General features: G+C 47.8%; 1 protein-coding gene across 4 annotated transcripts in view; it reads right to left on the reverse strand.

Moving 5' to 3' along the window:
* Nucleotides 1-11,501, reverse strand: part of DAB2IP (DAB2 interacting protein) — a 256,241-nt gene extending 244,740 nt beyond the window's left edge. For 2 of the 4 annotated variants that reach the window (XM_077306776.1, XM_077306777.1), the window contains exon 1: nucleotides 11,206-11,500. In XM_077306776.1, coding sequence (XP_077162891.1) covers nucleotides 11,206-11,326 — 121 coding nt within the window. In that variant the 5' untranslated portion in view covers nucleotides 11,327-11,500. Of the gene's footprint in view, nucleotides 1-11,205 lie in introns of all 4 variants that reach the window. The other 2 variants (XM_077306778.1, XM_077306774.1) reach the window with 2 other exon arrangements.
* Between the last annotated feature and the right edge of the window lie 6,012 nt (nucleotides 11,502-17,513).

A 17,513-nucleotide genomic window follows, 5' to 3' on the forward strand; every position in this document is an offset into this window, starting at 1 on the left:
GGGCAATCTATAAATTTAACAACAACAACAACAATTCTTTAAACAACCATTTTTTGCAGAAAGGCCCTGATTCTTTCCCTGACCTGGCAGCATCCCCACAGAAAGGAAATACTGGAAAAGGTTTTCTCTTTGGCCCATGGTCCAGAGAGCCACTGTCTGTCAGAGGAGAAAATTGTGGGCTAGAGGGACCAATTGACCAATTTAATACAAAGTAGTTTCTTATGAGTAGGAACCATAGCTCAGGGCAGAGCACATACTCAGTTCAGCCTCTGGCATCTCCCATTATTCAGGTAAAAAGTGTTGCCATAATATTGAGCCAAATGGTTCTGTGGTCCCATTGGGTATCTGGCAGTTTCATACATTCAAGTGGATACCCCAAAGAGTGTACAATCCCATCACAAACAATAAGAGGGAAAGTGGAGAACATAGAAAAGGGACAAAATTATATGCTTCATTTCTTTGTCAAACTACAAAAGAGACTTGATGGAAGAGAGACAGGGAGAAGGTGAGGGTGTTAAGGCAGAACAGGGAGAATCTTTGAAGATCTTTGGGGCTCTCCAAATGCTGGACCAAAAGATATTGGGATGGAAAACAAGGATGGGCCAGGATGGGCCAAGACTCTGGAAAGCTAGAAAGAGGATTGCAATGGAGCCAGATGAACTCACTAGAACATAAAGGAAGATCTCCTAACAATAGACTGTCCCCATAAGACAAAGTCTTATTTAGTTTGGCAAAGTGCACAGCTCAATTTATTTATTGACTTCAAAGATAAGCCCAAATCCTTTGCCTTCTTCTGGACCGAACCAAGGCACTCCTTCCTTCCTTCCTTCCTTCCTTCCTTCCCTCCTCCTCCTCCTCCTCCTCCTCCCTATCCAGGGCTCCTTACTTCCCATTCATCTCTCCCCCCCCCCCTTTGCATTTCATCACACCATTAGCCCCTGTGCTTTGGTGATTGAAATTCCTCTCTGGCACAGGCACTCTGATTATTTCATGTTCCAGCCTCATCAGATGCATTTGGAAACAACATATTCATCAGGGTGGCTTACGTGAATGGCAGAAGATGTTCCCTTTTGCAGAAGAAGCAGAAAACCTGGAATGAGCCACTCAGTGGCAGGGTGACCTTGGGCAGTTTGCTCACTCTCATTGTGCAAATATATTTACTTACCTTGACACTCATCAAAGGCTTGGAGATGTTAACAATGTGTGGATTAAATGGGGATGAGGAGATTTGGGAGGGGATTTAGAAACTGCCTTTGAATTGGGGATGATTTCAAAATTTGATTCTGAAAGGAAAACCTGGGCTTCAGTGATGCGGCTCTCATGTGGGAGTCAAATCTGTGATTCTTTGGTTTCGTGCCCTTTTCTGTTTCCTTGTGCAAATTTATCCTGAAATGTACATTTCCCAATAGGATTTGCATGTCAATAAATCACTGCTGATACGTGATATGTATAACTGGAGTACATTGTACTGATGTATAAATACTCGGGAAATTGTATATAAAATAAGACAAAACAAGTACACAGTACAATAAATGTAAAAAGTGAAAAGCAGAGAGCCAAAAACAACTGGTAAGAATATAACACAAATAGATAAAAGAATGAAAGTGAGACCACTTTAATGCAGGACAGTCTCATTTTAAGGGGATCTGGGCTCTTTTACCCTCCCCACAAAAGGGGCTGGAAATTTCTAGGTGGGGGGAGGTAGTTCCCTGGAACAAATTAGGTTGTCATGGAAATTTCACTACTGGAGCCAAATATCTGTGAATTCGGTCCCCCTTGAGTCAGAGTGATCCAGTCAGATAGATCCAGTCAGATGGATCAGTTTGAGATCCAGTCAGATGGAAGGAAGGTACTGAGCTTGGGCTTGGATTGCTGTAGGTAGGACTTTGACGGGGGGGGGGGGGATCATAAGGATCTAAAGAAGGGTTACATCAAATACTCTATAGTTTCTGTCAGAACCAGGGAAGGGAAGCAGGGAACCATTCATTCATTCATTCAGCTTTTATACTGCCCCTCACTTGGTGTCTTGGAGCCAAGTTATTATTTAAATAACATTTAAATAATTATTTAAATAATGGTCATATGATGTTTCATATTTTCTTTTTATGTGTATCATGTGTGGTCATTTTGAGAACATTGTATTATAGCTAGGGGCCTCTAAAGTTAAAAATGGGCTTGGCCACTCTGGACCAGAGAACTTGGTTTTAAATTTGTGAGTCAAAAAGAGTAGATTGGGTGAGGTACCATTTTCCAAACCACCTACATTCTAGAAATACAGCCCCTACACATTTTTACCCACCCAATGCAATTGTTGCCCTGGCTCCTGTTGCTTTGGTACATCCACACTAGTTGCTGTTTCTTTGCTCCTTCTTTCCCTTTTAGGCTTGCCATTGGCCTCCATGCAACAGATAAACCCCCACTCTCAGCCCCAATCCCTACAATCAAGAAGTTGAGGAATGAGTGGGAAAAATGGGCATGAAATGGCTTCCATATTTTCTCTCTGTTCTTTATCACAGAGATTAGAGGAAATTCCAAGAGTATCACCTAGAAGTGATGCCACATCCTCCCCAAACTCCTCCTCCTAAGAACCACCCTGAAAATCTCCCATAATTTTCCAAGGCAGTGATGGCAACCCTGTTCCTTGCAAATTAGTCACGATCATCACCCCCCTAATCCAAGATCACATAATGAACAGGATATATAGCCAATCAGGATATATAGCCAAGATATATAACCCTGAAGATAATTATACCTTTCAAAATCTATCGAAATCAATGGGATTAGAAGGGTATAAATACAATTTCCTAATAGTGTCATTGAAGGCAACTGAGAAGAAGGATGTTTCCTAGATTGGTTACAACATTCACATATCACTAAATTGGGGTTCATGATGCTTCCATAGTGAGTCTTAGGGGGAAAGGCAGACTATAAATAAATGTGTATTCCAGCAAATTGGGATTCAGCATGATACCATTGAGGGCTGGTGAAGCCAAGCGAAAAGGAATATGTGAACAACTGTGTACGAGGTACCCCCCAAAAAGCCTGAAAATGCTCCTGACAACTCTAATTTGAAGATATTTATGAAAATACTATAAACCCTTAAATAACTAAAATTAACCTCCTTTAATTGGTTGAAAACAGAGATCCAAAATAAACAAGTCCCAAAGCATTTTCAAATGATCCCAACTAACCCAAAATAGTCCTTATGAGGCTAATATAGAAGGATCATGGCAGGATCTCAGGATAAACTGGTAACCTAAGCTTTCAGGCAGGGAGATCTCCTGCTGACTGCACCATGGACCATGGATTGGTGGGAGAGTAACCGTTTGACGGCAGATGCACCCTGGCATCTCTATTTCAATAACCATTATTGACCCACCTCACCGACCCTGGTGTTGTTTGTTTGTTATTGAATTATTTATTTTATAATTATAAACGCTGCCTTTTGATAGTTCAAAGGTCTTAGTATTTTAATGTGGGCTGCCATAGGGACTGTGAGTGGGTGGAAAGGCAGCATGAACATATTTTAAATATATCAATGAGATGATTGAAGGATCTCAGGGAGCAGGCTTGGAAAATGCCTCTCTCTGCCTGAGACCCTCACAAGACAATGTCCGTCTGCGGAGACCGCTCTGGACTGGAGGAGCCAACAGACATGCCTTGATAGAGGTGATCGAGAGGCCCTTCCTGTAGGTTGTGTCCTAACCCTATTTCCTCTTCGTGTCATTCCCTGTGCTCTTGGTTGGCTTCCAGCAAATTTGAACCGGGTCTGAATTCTTGGCTTATTCTTCTGTGGAAAACTTTCGAGAGAGGACAGCTAATCAGGAGGCAGCTCTTCGAGCCGTACATGGTATATATGTGCTGTGAGGTATCCAGTATCCCAGCCACATGTTGGACTCCAGGAACTGTATTCCTGGACCTGAGACTCTCAGCCTTCTCCTATATCCTTCCTTCTCCTTAAAAATAACCCCTGGCCCCATGCCAAGCTTCAGGGTTCTCTTTAGAAAGAGGTGGCTCATGAGGATCCCTCCCGTCACGTCCCTCCTTGCCGTCTGCTTGCCCTTCTACAGCACTCTGTGGATTTTAAAGCACCTGATCTGTGAAGACCTTACATTGTCAGCTCCACTGGGGGGCCCTTCATTGCCAACCTGCTGGGGGCCCTTGAAAACCCCTCCCCACCCTCCTTTGCACACAAGGAAGAGAAAGAGCAGCCCTGGCTCAGTGGCTGAGCACACGCTCAGTGCCCAGCTTCAAAAGCTGAGCTCCTGCTAAAAGGGTTGCAGGGAGCCCATGTCAAGAGAGACCAGAGAACTTGAAAAGATGGCAGCCGCCAAGGCTGAGCTCAATGGACTGCAGGCCTGAGTTGGCAGACAGCCGTTTCTGTTGTTGCTCAGTACTCTCCTTCCCTTTAATTCTGCTGTTCCACAGTCTCCGCCAAAGCATTTATCAGATCCCTATTGAAAGCAAGATGCTAGGCTACGTGGAGCTGGGTTTGAGCCAGCAAGCCCCTTCTCATGCTTACAAGTGTGTGTCGGAGCTCTCTCAGCCCCACCCACCTCACAGGGAGTCTGTTGCGGGGAGAGGAAGGGAAGGTGATTGTGAGCCACTTTGAGACTCCTTTAGGTAGTGAAAAGCAGGGTATAAAAACCAAGTCTTCTTCTTCTCATCTTGGTTTTCCTGCCTGTTAGGGACCACAAAAATGGGTTAGGCTGTGGCAGGATCCTATAACTCAGACAGGATAGCCTCCAGTGTTTAATAGCTGAAAGTAGGGACAACCTCGCAAAACTTCTGTTTGTCCTCCCCATTATTATGGTATTTACTCAAAATGCCAGACTTGGCTTTTTCAGAGGTATGCCATCAAAAAACAGTCAAACTGATAACATTTCTTCTCCTTTCCCAAGTCTCTCCCCTCCCTCCATGACTCCTGTCCTTGGTCCTTCCATGAGATTTGCCCTCCATCCAAAGTGGCCTTCCAATTCCATTCTGTTCCCAGCAGTTCCAGCAATGGCCACCAATCCCCATCAACCCTCCCTGTTCCTCTACTGGAATGTTTGTGAATATTCTATCACAGCTCCCCAATTCATTTTTCAAAGTTTAATATTAATTAGAGTTCTCTTCTTTCTGATTCTGACTTGGAGGCAGCTGACAAATCATGTGCCTTCTGCAGCTCCCCAACTCACAAGGCTTGTAGGGGAAATAAGCACCCCATAAATTTTTACATAATAGCTTCCCTTATTCCAAAAAGCCTTAAGCTACCCTGGAGTTTTCTTTTTCTTTGATGCTTTTCCCTGCCTTTATTGTGCCTCTGTTTGTTCGGCTCCCTTTACCACATGCTATGTTGTCACGCTGAAATGAGAAGACAACATTGTTCATGGCCACATTTAAATCCATAGATTTGGTGCCAAGCGGAGGCTGGGTGAGAAATCAAAGACTGCAGACGAGCCATCCCTGTCTTCCCTTTATACAGCTGCACGAACAACAGCATTTGTCAAGTGCATTCCCGATCTGCAGGCTCAGCTGTTTCCAAAAGAAAGACATAAAAAATCTAAGAGCCGAAAGTTTATTGGCCACCTTTGCCTTCCCTTGCCAAAGCAGACACCTGAGCACTTTGAAGCGATCTTGCCTTTCTGTTCCTTCCATACGCTGTCCCCCTTTAGTCTCTATTTCAGACCGCAAACTTCTTAAGACATAGGTGTTTCTTTGCCCCACTTATTATTTATTAATTAATTAGTTATTTATTATATTTATTACCCGCCACTCTTGGCATGCCGGCTCGTGGCGGGTTACAACATGCATCCCACATCAATAAAACCCCATTTAAAAACCCAATTTAAAACACATCAAACAATACAACATGGCAGTAAAAAACAACAGCAATCATTCCTCCCTTAACGTAGCTTCTGCCACCAGGCAGCAGAGGGCTGGATCTGCCAGCCGTCGTCCAAGATGCTCCAAGGACGGTAGTCTGTCTTCCAGAGGGGGACCCAACCAGATCTCCCTGCACTAGCCTTAACCATAGACATGGTGGAAGAGCTCCATCTTACAGGCTCTGCTGAAAGATGGTAGCTCCTGCAGGGCATGCAGCTCTTCGGGAAGCTCATTCCACCAAGTAGGGACCAGGACCAAAAAGGCCTTGGCCCTAGCTGAGGCCAGGCAAACTTCTCTGGGGCCAGGAATAACCAATAAGTTGGTACCTGCAGAGTGCAAGGCCCTGCGGGGGGCATAGGGCAACAGCTGTGCAGCATTAACATTCGGCACTGGAGGGTCCTGGAATTCTGCAAGCTGAAAACCGCAGAATTCTGCAGTTGGACTAAACTGGGACTGATGAGAATGGCTTGCATGAATCTGGGTGAGCTGCATTACTAGGAGAAGGTATGTTTGTGTGGGGAGATTTATGTTACAAGTAGGCACTATGAAAACACTGGTGACCCCTAGCATTTAGGAGACATGGATAGTAAAGGGTGAATAGAAGGCAGAAGGACACGAAAGGTATTGGAGGGCTCAAAGCAGGGGTAGTCAAACTGTGGCCCTCCAGATGTCCATGGACTACAGTTCCCATGAGCCCCTGCCAGCATTCGCTGGCAGGGGCTCATGGGAATTGTAGCCCATGGACATCTGGAGGGCCACAGTTTGACTACCCCTGGCTCAAAGCATATATTGGACAAAGGTACCCTGTTGCTAAGCCACTGAATACCCCTCTGCATACTCTTGCTGCTTGCAAGAATTAAGCAGAAAGGATATTATGGCTGCTGCGAGGCCTTCATTAGGGAGAGAGTCAATGCAGAGGAGAGCTGGACTCCTTGAAGCTGTACTGAAGGAGGGGGGATTTTCAGCAGATGGCAGCTGAATGAATGCTAGTAAATTCCAAACAGGCCAAGGGAAATGCTTCTTCACCTACTATACAGCTGACCCACGTAATTCACTGCCAGAAGATGCAGAGGTGGCCACTCGCTCAGGGGACTTCCAAAGGAGGCTAGAGCAATGAAAAGGGTCAGGAGTCCATTAATGGACATTATTTATTCACAAGATTTATATCCTGCTTTTCAGCCCAACCAGGATCACCAGAACAGAGCAATATAAAAAAACACATCCTAGGAGGGGTTAAGTCATAGGCTAGATATCAGGAAAAAAAATTTCACAGTCAGAGTAGTTCAGCAGTGGAATAGGCTGCCTAAGGAGGTGGTGAGCTCCCCCTCACTGGCAGTCTTCAAGCAAAGGTTGGATACACACTTTTCTTGGATGCTTTAGGATGCTTAGGGCTGATCCTGCGTTGAGCAGGGGGTTGGACTAGATGGCCTGTATGGCCCCTTCCAACTCTATGATTCTATGATTCTAAGTCCAGAACTAAAGTACATCCATAGAAAGACACAGAAACATCCGTTCAAAAACAAGGAGGGATTGCACAGTCTACCACTAGATGAAGTGAAAAAGTCTTCACCGGCTGGCGGAAGACGGTGGTAGAAGGAAACTAATAAATATCCCTGGAGAGATATTTCCACGTTCGGCAGCATGACTGTTATCAAGATAACTGGAGCCTTCCTCTTTTGCAGTGCTGTGGAGAAGGCAGTTGTCTGCATCCCATGCTTCATTCCCAGAGACATCTGTAGGTCCACAGTTGGAAACAGGACACTGGGTTGGGTGATGGTTTAGTCTGCTCCAACAGGGCTTCTGCTTTCATAAGATTTCTGTGAGTTAAAGGCTGGAAGGGATACAACCAAATTTCTGAGCTTATGGCTTGGTTCTTTTTATCAATCCCCGAGGCACCAGCTCTCAGCCAGGGGAAGTTTCTGGCTGGGTCTAGGAACTGATGGCACAGCCCAAAGCACCCTCCTCTGAGCACCTTGGGTCCCACCACTCTCACAGCAAGATTCCCAGTTCAAATCATAGCTAAATCCATTTCCAAATCCTCCCCCAGAGCCAGCTTTCCAGGGTCTTAATCTGTGGTCGCAATGCTCCTTCGCTACAGGAACCGAGAGGAAAAACATCTCCTATCCCTGAAGCCACTCAGAAAAGCCATAATGTTGAAAAATTCTTATTCTATATTTAGTTGGCTATTATGTAAGGATGTCATGATAGGCAGGATCCTGGGAGGGAGGGAGGGAGGGAAGGAAGGAAGGGAATGAGCGCTCCAGCATCGGTTTCCAAATGCCGTTCCTGTCCCTGCCACAGCCCAGCCTGGCACACCCTGGGGTCAAAGCCAAAGGATCAAAAATTACAAAATGAAAAGTAAGGGGGAAAAATGAAAATTGGCGCCTGGGGGGGGGGGAAATATCTGTTTGTTGTATTTTTAAAATGGAGGTGACACTGTGCACAAAGGGAAAGTAGGCTCTGGGGATCCAAATGTGGAACTGAAGCCCTACCCCACTCCTTGGTCTTTGGTGCCCCATAGAGAGTGACAGATTGCAACCCAGCCCTGGCAGTGGAAGAAGCCACAGCTGACAGAATTCCTGGCTCAGGTCCTGGTTCAGTCCTCCCTTACCTGCCCCCATTGTGCCCTTTGCTCCTCAGGGTGCCAGGGGCATTGTGGTCCAGTCCTTCACCCCTCCTTTCTCTCCTCAGCCACTAGTCCCTTAGACCAGGGTTTCCCAGCCGTGATATGAAGCACCATAAGGTACCACGAAGGCCCCTCATTGATACCACAGTGTGGGTTTTTTCAAAACGGCAGCTGGGGAGAGCCCTCCCACACTGTGCCTGCTGGTTCCATCTCTGAGTTAAGAAGGAAAAAAGGTTTTGTTGTTGTTGTTGGAATAGGCAATGTGTACAAAGTTAAGAAGAGAGGAAGACCCTGAAGGGGGCAGCAAGAAGACTTTTAGATAGGCCAAAGTGTTCAGGACCTTTCTTTTAAGTGTGCCTTTTGTCTGCCCCTAGATTGCTACTCTCAGGGCAATTTCCCCCTCCTTCTTGGAAGCTTCTCTCTGAGTCTCTCCTAGGTAGCCAAGTAGAGAGCAGACCCTATCCTATCTCTCTCTGCACTATCACAGTTGTCCTTCCATAAATAAACCTTTTCCTCCTTTAACCTAAAACACAACATGTGCATATCAATGACTTATCTGCCCTGCTAACTTAAAAAAAAAATCCACCTTTATTTGAGCAGGTTGAAGTGTCCCTTCCCAAAATGGCCAGTGATGGGCCTGGAGGGGGTGGGAGGGGGACCCCCCCCACACACACACCATTTAACCCTTTGCCAGCAAGGCTCATCTCTATTTTCCCAAGGGGTATGGCAGGGAGATGCGGCCAGCTGACGTAACTTCCTGGTGCCTCAAAGCCTGAAAAATATTTCAGCAATACGCTGGGTCAAAAGGCTGAAAAAGGTTGCCTGAGACATTGCTTTTCCAAAAACCATTTCTTGCCTCTCACTTCCTTTGACCAGCCTTTATAGCTCTCCTCTTGTCCTTCCTCCTAAAAGCCAAACATAAGGACCAGCATTCCTTCAAAGCTGGGTCCTGCACCAGTTCCTCATCTTGTCTGCTCAAGCCCCATTTCCCACCCCCTGTTCCTTTCTCAGCCCATTCTCCACTCTGCTGCATCCTTCCTTCGGCCTTCTTGCATGTGGAATCCCTTGTCCCTTCACTTCCCTCTGGCCCAGAACTTCTTCCCAGCCCTTGGCCTGGCCCTGCATGAGGGTTCATCTCAGCCAAACCAACAACTGCTCTGTTCCTTCCAAAAGCAGGATGGTCAAGTGCTTTGATCCCTGGGAACCTTAACATGGCATGTTGTCACACCACTTCAGCCAATGTGGGTTGGATGCTTCAAGGCCAAAAGTGCAGTGTAGCTCACAGGTACAAGGATGCTCACTCTGCACAGGAGGTCATCATGAGCAAAAAGAGATCAGGCAAGCAGCTCCCCTGCTTCCCAGTAAATAAGGAATATGGACTGAGCCCCACTGACAAAATTACCAGCTTAAGACCTCCAGGACCTTCTAAATTATGAGCAAGGGCCATGATAGCCTGCACTCAAAGCCTGCATGTTTATTTCAAACTATTACTATAATTGTTGTTTGCGGACATATTTCCAGTGCATGCCACACAGCCAAGCCAATCTGCAGCAAAAGTGACCCAGCTGCTGTGTTGTTTCAAAAAATCATTTATAACTTTTATTGCCTGTTACTCTGAAGGGGGGGGGGACCCAATCAAAGTGGTTTATAAAACTTGAAAGCCTCACAAAAATCTCACAGCTGAAAAGCAGGACATAAATCCACTATGCCCGTAGAGCCCAATGACTATACAAATAATACTACTTAGCATTTATATAGTGTTTTTGAGTGTTCAAAGTGTTTCACAAACATTATTTCGATGGTGTTCTTACAACAATGTTGCAATGCAGCCATTGCATAGATCAAGGGTCCAGAGAGAGCACCTCTTCAAAGGCTGCCCAGCAAGTTCATGGACAAGTTTTTAACTGAGCATTTCTTGACTTGGGGCTCATTCTCTTCACTGGAAGCCACAGCAGCCAGCGAAATACAACCAAATCTCTTTAATAGTGACAATGAACCTTTAGGTTGAGGGTGAGGCAAATTCAATGCCAAAGAAAATAAAATTTGTCTAAATCATACAAACAGAACAAACCAACAATCTGTATTTTGCCTAATTATTCTGCTGTTGCTTTTTTATAGGGGAGGGGCAAAGAACAAGACAGGACACTGAAACGCCACCAACCCCCACTGCTCCCCCTTGCTGGCATGGCTCAAACATTTCCCTACACATGCATTCACAGCCATGAGGGCTAGAAACTTGAGACTTCCTGTTGCCAAAATCTTCTGAAATGCTCAAGAATCACATCACCACTCTGTGCACAGGAACGAAGGAACTAGACAAGGGACAGATGATTCCAGCGCTGGGATCCCCCCTGGAGACATCCCCTCTAAAGGATCTACTTGACTCGGAAAGGGGCCAGGGGACGGCACCAGTGAGACGTTTCCATTCACAGCAGAAGCCGGAGCGAAGCAAGCAAGACCCCCCCCCCTGCAAGGCTCAGGTGCGAATGGCGTTTGAGGGCCAGGCGGCCGCTGTCCCTTTCCCCCCTGAAGGAATCCCCCCCCCAGCCGGGAAGCCGGCGAGAGGCCAGCCGGAGAGCGGCGCGGGGTCCCCTGGGCGCCCCCTTTCCCTGGAGCCTGCCAGACGGGCGCGGGAGACGCCGCAGGTGGGGCCGTCCGGCGGCCGGGCACTTTGCAAACTTTGGCGCCCCCGCGGCTGCGGCGCTCCTTACCCGGCGGGGCGGCGTCTTCGGGCTCCGACGGGCTGTCCGGCTCCATCTCTGGCGACTGAGCAGAGCCGCCGGCCAAGCCCCGCGAGTCCCGGCGCGCCGGGCGGAGAGCGCCTAGAGCCATTCACCTGCGTCGGGCGGCGGCGGCGGCGGCGCCTCCATTAGGGGACGCGTCTCCTCGGCGGCGCGGCCCGGGCGCTGGGCGGCCCTCACGGCTCGCAAGCCGGTGGCCAGCATCCCGCGCGGCCGGGCGGCATCCTCCGCGCGCCCTCGCCGCCTCCCGAGCCCCGCGGTCGGTTGCGTAACGCCGGGGACAGATGCGCGGGCGGCGGAAGGGGCCGCGGCGGCAGCGCCGAGGGAGAGCGGCGAGGAAGCGCCCCTGGTGGCGGCCGGAGAGCGGCCGGGGCTCCACCGACGCCGCCGCCGCGGGCCACCTGCGCCCCTCGCCCCGCCCGCAGCCGGAGCCCCACGCCACACGTGGCCGCTGTCCAAAGTCCTGGCGGGCAGCCGTGGCTTTGCTCTCCCTCCGCCTGCCTGGTGGTAGGGGCCAGGAGCTGTGGGACTTCGCCCGAGGAAGTGGGGGGAGGAAACCAAAATCGGTGTGGGGTGGATTTGCACCATTCCAGGGCAGACCAGGGGCCCAGGAAAAGGCCCATAGGAGCCCCCAAGCTTCAGAGGACACCCTGGCAAGTGGTTGGGGGCAGCCAGCCCTTTCAACAGGACAAGGTTCCTTTAATTGCCACTGCCAGGCCTCTCCTGTTCCACGATTCCCTTATCAAGGCAGCCATCCCCTCATCCTGTGGCAGTGAGTCCCATACACTGTGCAATGCAGGATGGCATGGGGGGGGGGGGGCTGAGCATCCCCCTCTGTTTGCCAAATGACGCTGACTGAAATCCCAGCTTCCCATAGTGAATCAGGCCTACCAAGGATAACAGCCCCTTCCTCTGTGACCTCTAGTCGCCATGACTGGAAAGGGGGGCCTGGGGGGGGGAGGTCAGAATAGGGGAAGGAGCTTGGGAAACAGAGAAGGCCTGGAGACAAGGAAGTATAGCAAATGCTACTGCAAAAGAAAACCAAAATAAAGTTGGAGGGGTTCAGGCCCCTTGCCAATCAGGGGCCTATTAACTCAGAAAAAGACATAATAGAGTTTTACACAACTATGTGGTGTGGACAGAGCAAACTTTTTTTCTCCCTCTCCCATAATAATAGAACTTGTGGGCACTCAAGTGAACAGGCAGGATATACCAAAGGGGAAAACCATCCCTCTCTCCACAAATAACGTGTGGAACTGACTGGCCCAGGATATATTAATGATGGGGGTGGGGAGTGTCTGTGGTTTTAACAAGGGTTCAGACAAATGGCAGAGGCCAGGTCCATCAACAGTAAAACCAAGATGGCTAAATGGAAACTCCATGTTCAGAGGCAATCTACCCCTGCATGCTAGTTTTGGGGGACAGCAACAGTGGGAGTGGCTTCGTTCTCCATGCTTTGCTTGTAAGGCCGTGTGGTTGGCCACGGTGGGAACGAGGCAGGAGGGCTCGCCTAGATATGGATGCATGGTGTGATCTGGCCTGTTCTTATGTCTCTGTGCTTGGCTGACGGGGGGGGGGGGGCATAAAGCCGGCAGCTGGTGTGTATGTGTGTGTGTGTGGGGGGGGGAGACTTGGCTGGGGTATCACTGGCCAGGAGGTTGAGGAGCGGATGGGGAGAGCCTGCACCTCCTGCCTGGATTTGAGCAGCTCTGCCAAGTCTCTGGCTCGGCTCTGCTTAAAAGAGTTCTGCAGCCATTGACACTTTAAGCCCTAGAGCTGCCGGTGGCCGTGGGCGGACAAATGATTGGCTGGCTGAAGAGAGGGAGAAAACAGGCTTGGTACAGAAAAAAAAATTAACTTAGTAGGCTGCAGTGACTGTACTGTAATTGCAGCAGAGAGAGAGAGAGAGAGAGAGAGAGAGAGAGAGAGAGAGAGAGAGAGAGAGAGAGAGAGAGAGAGAGAGAGAGAGAGAGAGAGAGAGAGAGAGAGATTCTCGGCTGTTTGCCCAGCCTTCTGAGCAATGGGAACGCGGAACTGGCTTCGTGTTCTCAATCGTTTGCTTCTAGCGAGCGCATTTGAGGCAGCAAGGCGGGTGAGCTCGCACGGCAGTTTGATCCCCAGCATGGTGGCGCTGCATGGGCAAAGAAAGACAAGGCCAGGGGCCCTTCCAAGGATGTGAGTCATGTCCCATCCGGAGCTGCAGTTTATGTGCCAAGCTGGCTTGGGAGTGAGAGATGGGAATGTCGGGAGCAGGGAAGGAAGAGCTACATGTGAACCTGCCTTATGTTAAGACACACGACTTGGTTGACCAGCCTCAGTCTCTTCTAATCTGACTGGGAGCTGCTCTTCAAAATCTCAAGGAGAGGGCCTTTCACAGCTTATGCAACCTGATCCTTTTAATAGGGGCACGGGACCTGCAACCTTCTGCACGCAAAGCAAAGCAGATGTTCTGCTACTGAGCCACAGTGCCTAGGCATAAGGGTCACCTAACATGTCGGTACTGGAGCCTGGGTTGCCAAGAAAGACACCTGTGTGTTTGCTGTTGCTCTAGGTGGTTCCTGGTTGCCACCTCCAATCAAATAAAATAAACAGTCTGAGTGGGGGGCAATGGGTACACTGCATGCTGCACCCCACCTCAGTTTTTTTTCCCCAAGCAGACTTCTAAAACAAAACTTTGTCAATCACCCAAGGGGAGGCCAGTGGTAGAAGGAAGTAGCAGCTGAAAGCAGAAAAGAAGCAGTCTGACACATGGAGGGATGGATTGACCCTGACTGTGATGTCACTTCCTCTTCCCTCCATGGCAAACCAGCAGAGAGAGGTCAGGTGTCCCCTGGATATGGCGAGGAAGGTTACAATTATCTAGCCTTAATGTTAAGTTCGTGATTATAAATATCAGCCACTCATTTGAAAAAGGAGTCCCACTGAAGGCACAATGGTTGCCACGAGGGTGTTGAGTCTCAGCAGTTGAGCACTGACTCAAACCACCACATTCGGTGGAGTGGCAGGAGCATATCCATAAGAGTGGAGCTCTCTTCTTGCTATGAAACTCAGCCTCTGCCTCTGCTTCCTTCCAAGTTGCCCCATAGGAAATCTTGCCGGAGCCTTAATTTTGCAACTTTTTGCCTGTGTGATCAGATCCCTTAGTCAGCTGGTAAGTCAACACTAACAGGGGTACAGAAAAGATTCAGATTAGTTACCCCGGGAAACCTTGGACAAGCAGCCTCAGTTCTAAGGCAGATGTGCCTAGACATCTAATACGGAGTTACGGTTCCCTGGTTTATGGCTGTGAAAGTTGGACGACGAAGAAATCGGACAGAAGGAGAGTTGATTCATTTGGACCCTGGTGCTAGAGAGGGCTTCTGCAGATTCCACAGGTGGCAAAGTCATGAACAGGGGAATACTAGACCCCATAAAGCCTGATATATCAGTGGAAAGCAAAATCATGCAACTCCGACTCACTTATACTTTGGCCATAAAATGCGATCTGACTGGATGGAGAGAGCAATTATGGTAGGACCGGCCACAGGCCAACAAAGGACATGGTGGTTAGATATGATCAAAATGGACAGTGGCCAGAGCATTACACAACTAAAAGAAGTGGCACAAGAATGTAAACCGTGGTGACAGTTGACTCATAGGATCGCCAAGAGTCGGACACGACTGAATGGCTAGCATCCTCATCCCCCTGATTTCTATATGATGCTCAACCAGCTTGAGCTGAACGTCTTGTGACTGCAGCACAGTTAGTTACAGGCTGGTCCTGCGTCACTTTGAAGGCCCTATCCACTAGGTTAAGATGTGGAGATGACAATGCAGTTCCAACACTTATTAAAGGCCCCAAGCAAGTCAGCATGATCAAAACTCATTATTGTGCAAGCTGGCAAACCAAAGAATCACAAAGACGCTTTTTTTGGCTCTCTCTGCTCTAAGAGAGTCCAATACTGGCAGCAGAACGTGCACTGAAAGGGGTCTGATAGAGACATTGGTGCTGCCTCTATTTGCAGATGTTGCAGGTTTTCAGAGTACTTCAAAGACAGCATGACCTTTTTGACCAGAGCGGATAAGCAACAAAAGAGATATAAACACCGGGAGAAATGATAGATTCAGGTGGGCAGCCGTGTTGGTCTGAAGCAATAGAACAAAGTTTGATTCCAGGGGCACCTTTAAGACCAACGACATTTTATTCAAGGTCTAAGCTGTCATGTTTGTATCTGAAGAAGTGTCCATGCACATGAAAGTTTATACCCAGAATTAAACTTTGTTGGTCTTAAAGGTGCCATCGGACTCAGACTTTGTTCTAGGAGAAATGATGGTCTCCACAAAAAAAGCATAACCCCTAAAAGACAATAGCAGCAGCAGCAACAACAACAAAGCAAAAACCTCAACTCAGCATTCTTAAAAACAATTGCCTGCCTACAGACTCTGAAAGGCTTTTTAAGCAGGTCTGTTCAGAAGTAATATCCATGTTAATCGATGGAGTCTTACGCCCAGGAAATTATACTAAGGCCTTGTTCATCTCTAAAGAGGCTAATCATTCAGTTCTATACAGAACAGTCTAAACCAATGGATTTCCATTGGATTAGACATTAGGATGCAAATCACAGCAAATCTGGACCTCCTGGAGTTAGATTTGAATCCAAAATAGCCTTGGTTACTGTCCTCCCCCAGAACCTAAGAGTTCACACCTACTCACCTAGCCATTCAAATCATTTTTTTTCCAAAGCTCTCCCTCCAAAACTCTTTTTCAGATCCCTATAAGCCAGGGGTAGTCCAACTGCGGCCCTCCAGATGTCCATGGACTACAATTCCCATGAGCCCCTGCCAGCAAACGCCAAACTGGACATCTGGAGGGCCGCAGTTGGACTACCCCTGCTATAAGTGAAAGGATCATCCTAACCTGTAGAATGATCATTAAAATAACATACCTGAAAAAAAAACACAGACCTCTGAGCAGATGGCAAGCTCCTGTCCAGCTGGGACATTTTTAGCTTGCAGAAAAAGGGACTTCTGAAATGTGTGAAGTGGTGATAAAGAGCTCCCAGCCGAGATTTCCGTGGAATGATGGTTGCGCTTGACTGCAATACTTGATTTATGCAGTTTGGGCTGCAAAGTCTCTCTGGGGGACTTGCCCAAGCATGGGTGTTTTGATCAGAATTCAAGATCTGTGCAGTGTCGCACCACCTATATGGTTCTTCCCTCTTTTCCAATGGAGACACAGACCCAGGAAAGAGTTCAAGGTGACCTTCTCTGGACTGCTGGCCTGAAGCTGCATTCAGACATCACAAATTGGGGTTATAAACTTGGTCACTTTCAATGAATGAATGCAGATTGTCCAGCAACTGGAATTTGCTTAATAAGCAACTGGAATTTGCTTATTGACAAATTGGGGTCTACAAACTTTGTCACTTTCAATTAAATAATGCAGATGGGTGACCTTGGGCTCACCACAGCACTGATAAAGCTGTTCTGACTGAGCAGTAATATCAGGGCTCTCTCAGCCTCAAGAACCTCACAGGGTGTCTGTTGTAGGGCGAGGAAAGGGAAGGCGAATGTAGGCCACTTTGAGATTCTTTCAGGCATATAAGAACCAACTCCTCCTCCTCCTCCTCTTCTTCTTCTTCATCTTGGTTTTGCTTATTGACACCAAACTGGGATTTCAAGATAAGGTTGGTATGTGGTTAGTTAACCACATTTGGCACTAACCGTGGTGGGTTAAGTGAGCTCTGAATCATTTGTGAATAAACTAGGATTTCTTTTCATTCATTTAGAAAATCCATATGTTGCTTCTCCGGGCCTGCTTGAGGCAGCTCCTGACAATGGAACAAAACTGGTAAAAACAAGAAGAACAAACCATAACATTCAAACCAGCTAGGTAAAAAACCCCTCCATGCCAATAAAACCAGGCAATAAGATAAAGCAGTCCTCAGGTTAGGAGCAGACCTTAAATCAGGCAAAATAAATGGAAACCCTTAGATAAAAGCCTGGATAAGGGGAAATGTTTTGGCCTGGCACCTATAGGAAAGCAAAATAGGTACCAGTCAAGCATCAAAGGGTAAGGTTTTCCAAAGGATGAGGTGCCACCACCAGAAATGCCACCTTACTTCTACAAGTGGAGGCTGTGACCGCAGAGCTCAAAAAGAGGACCTCCCAGATTCTCTCTCTCTCAGTCTCTACTTGCATTAAATCCTGGTTTATCATATTAATTATGTTCTATGTAATTAATTATATTTATATACTGTCCTCCCTTGAGGCTCAGGGTGGTTTACATAGAACATGGG

This window comes from Paroedura picta, chromosome 12 (assembly GCF_049243985.1).
Source record: "Paroedura picta isolate Pp20150507F chromosome 12, Ppicta_v3.0, whole genome shotgun sequence".
Lineage (NCBI taxonomy): Eukaryota > Metazoa > Chordata > Lepidosauria > Squamata > Gekkonidae > Paroedura > Paroedura picta.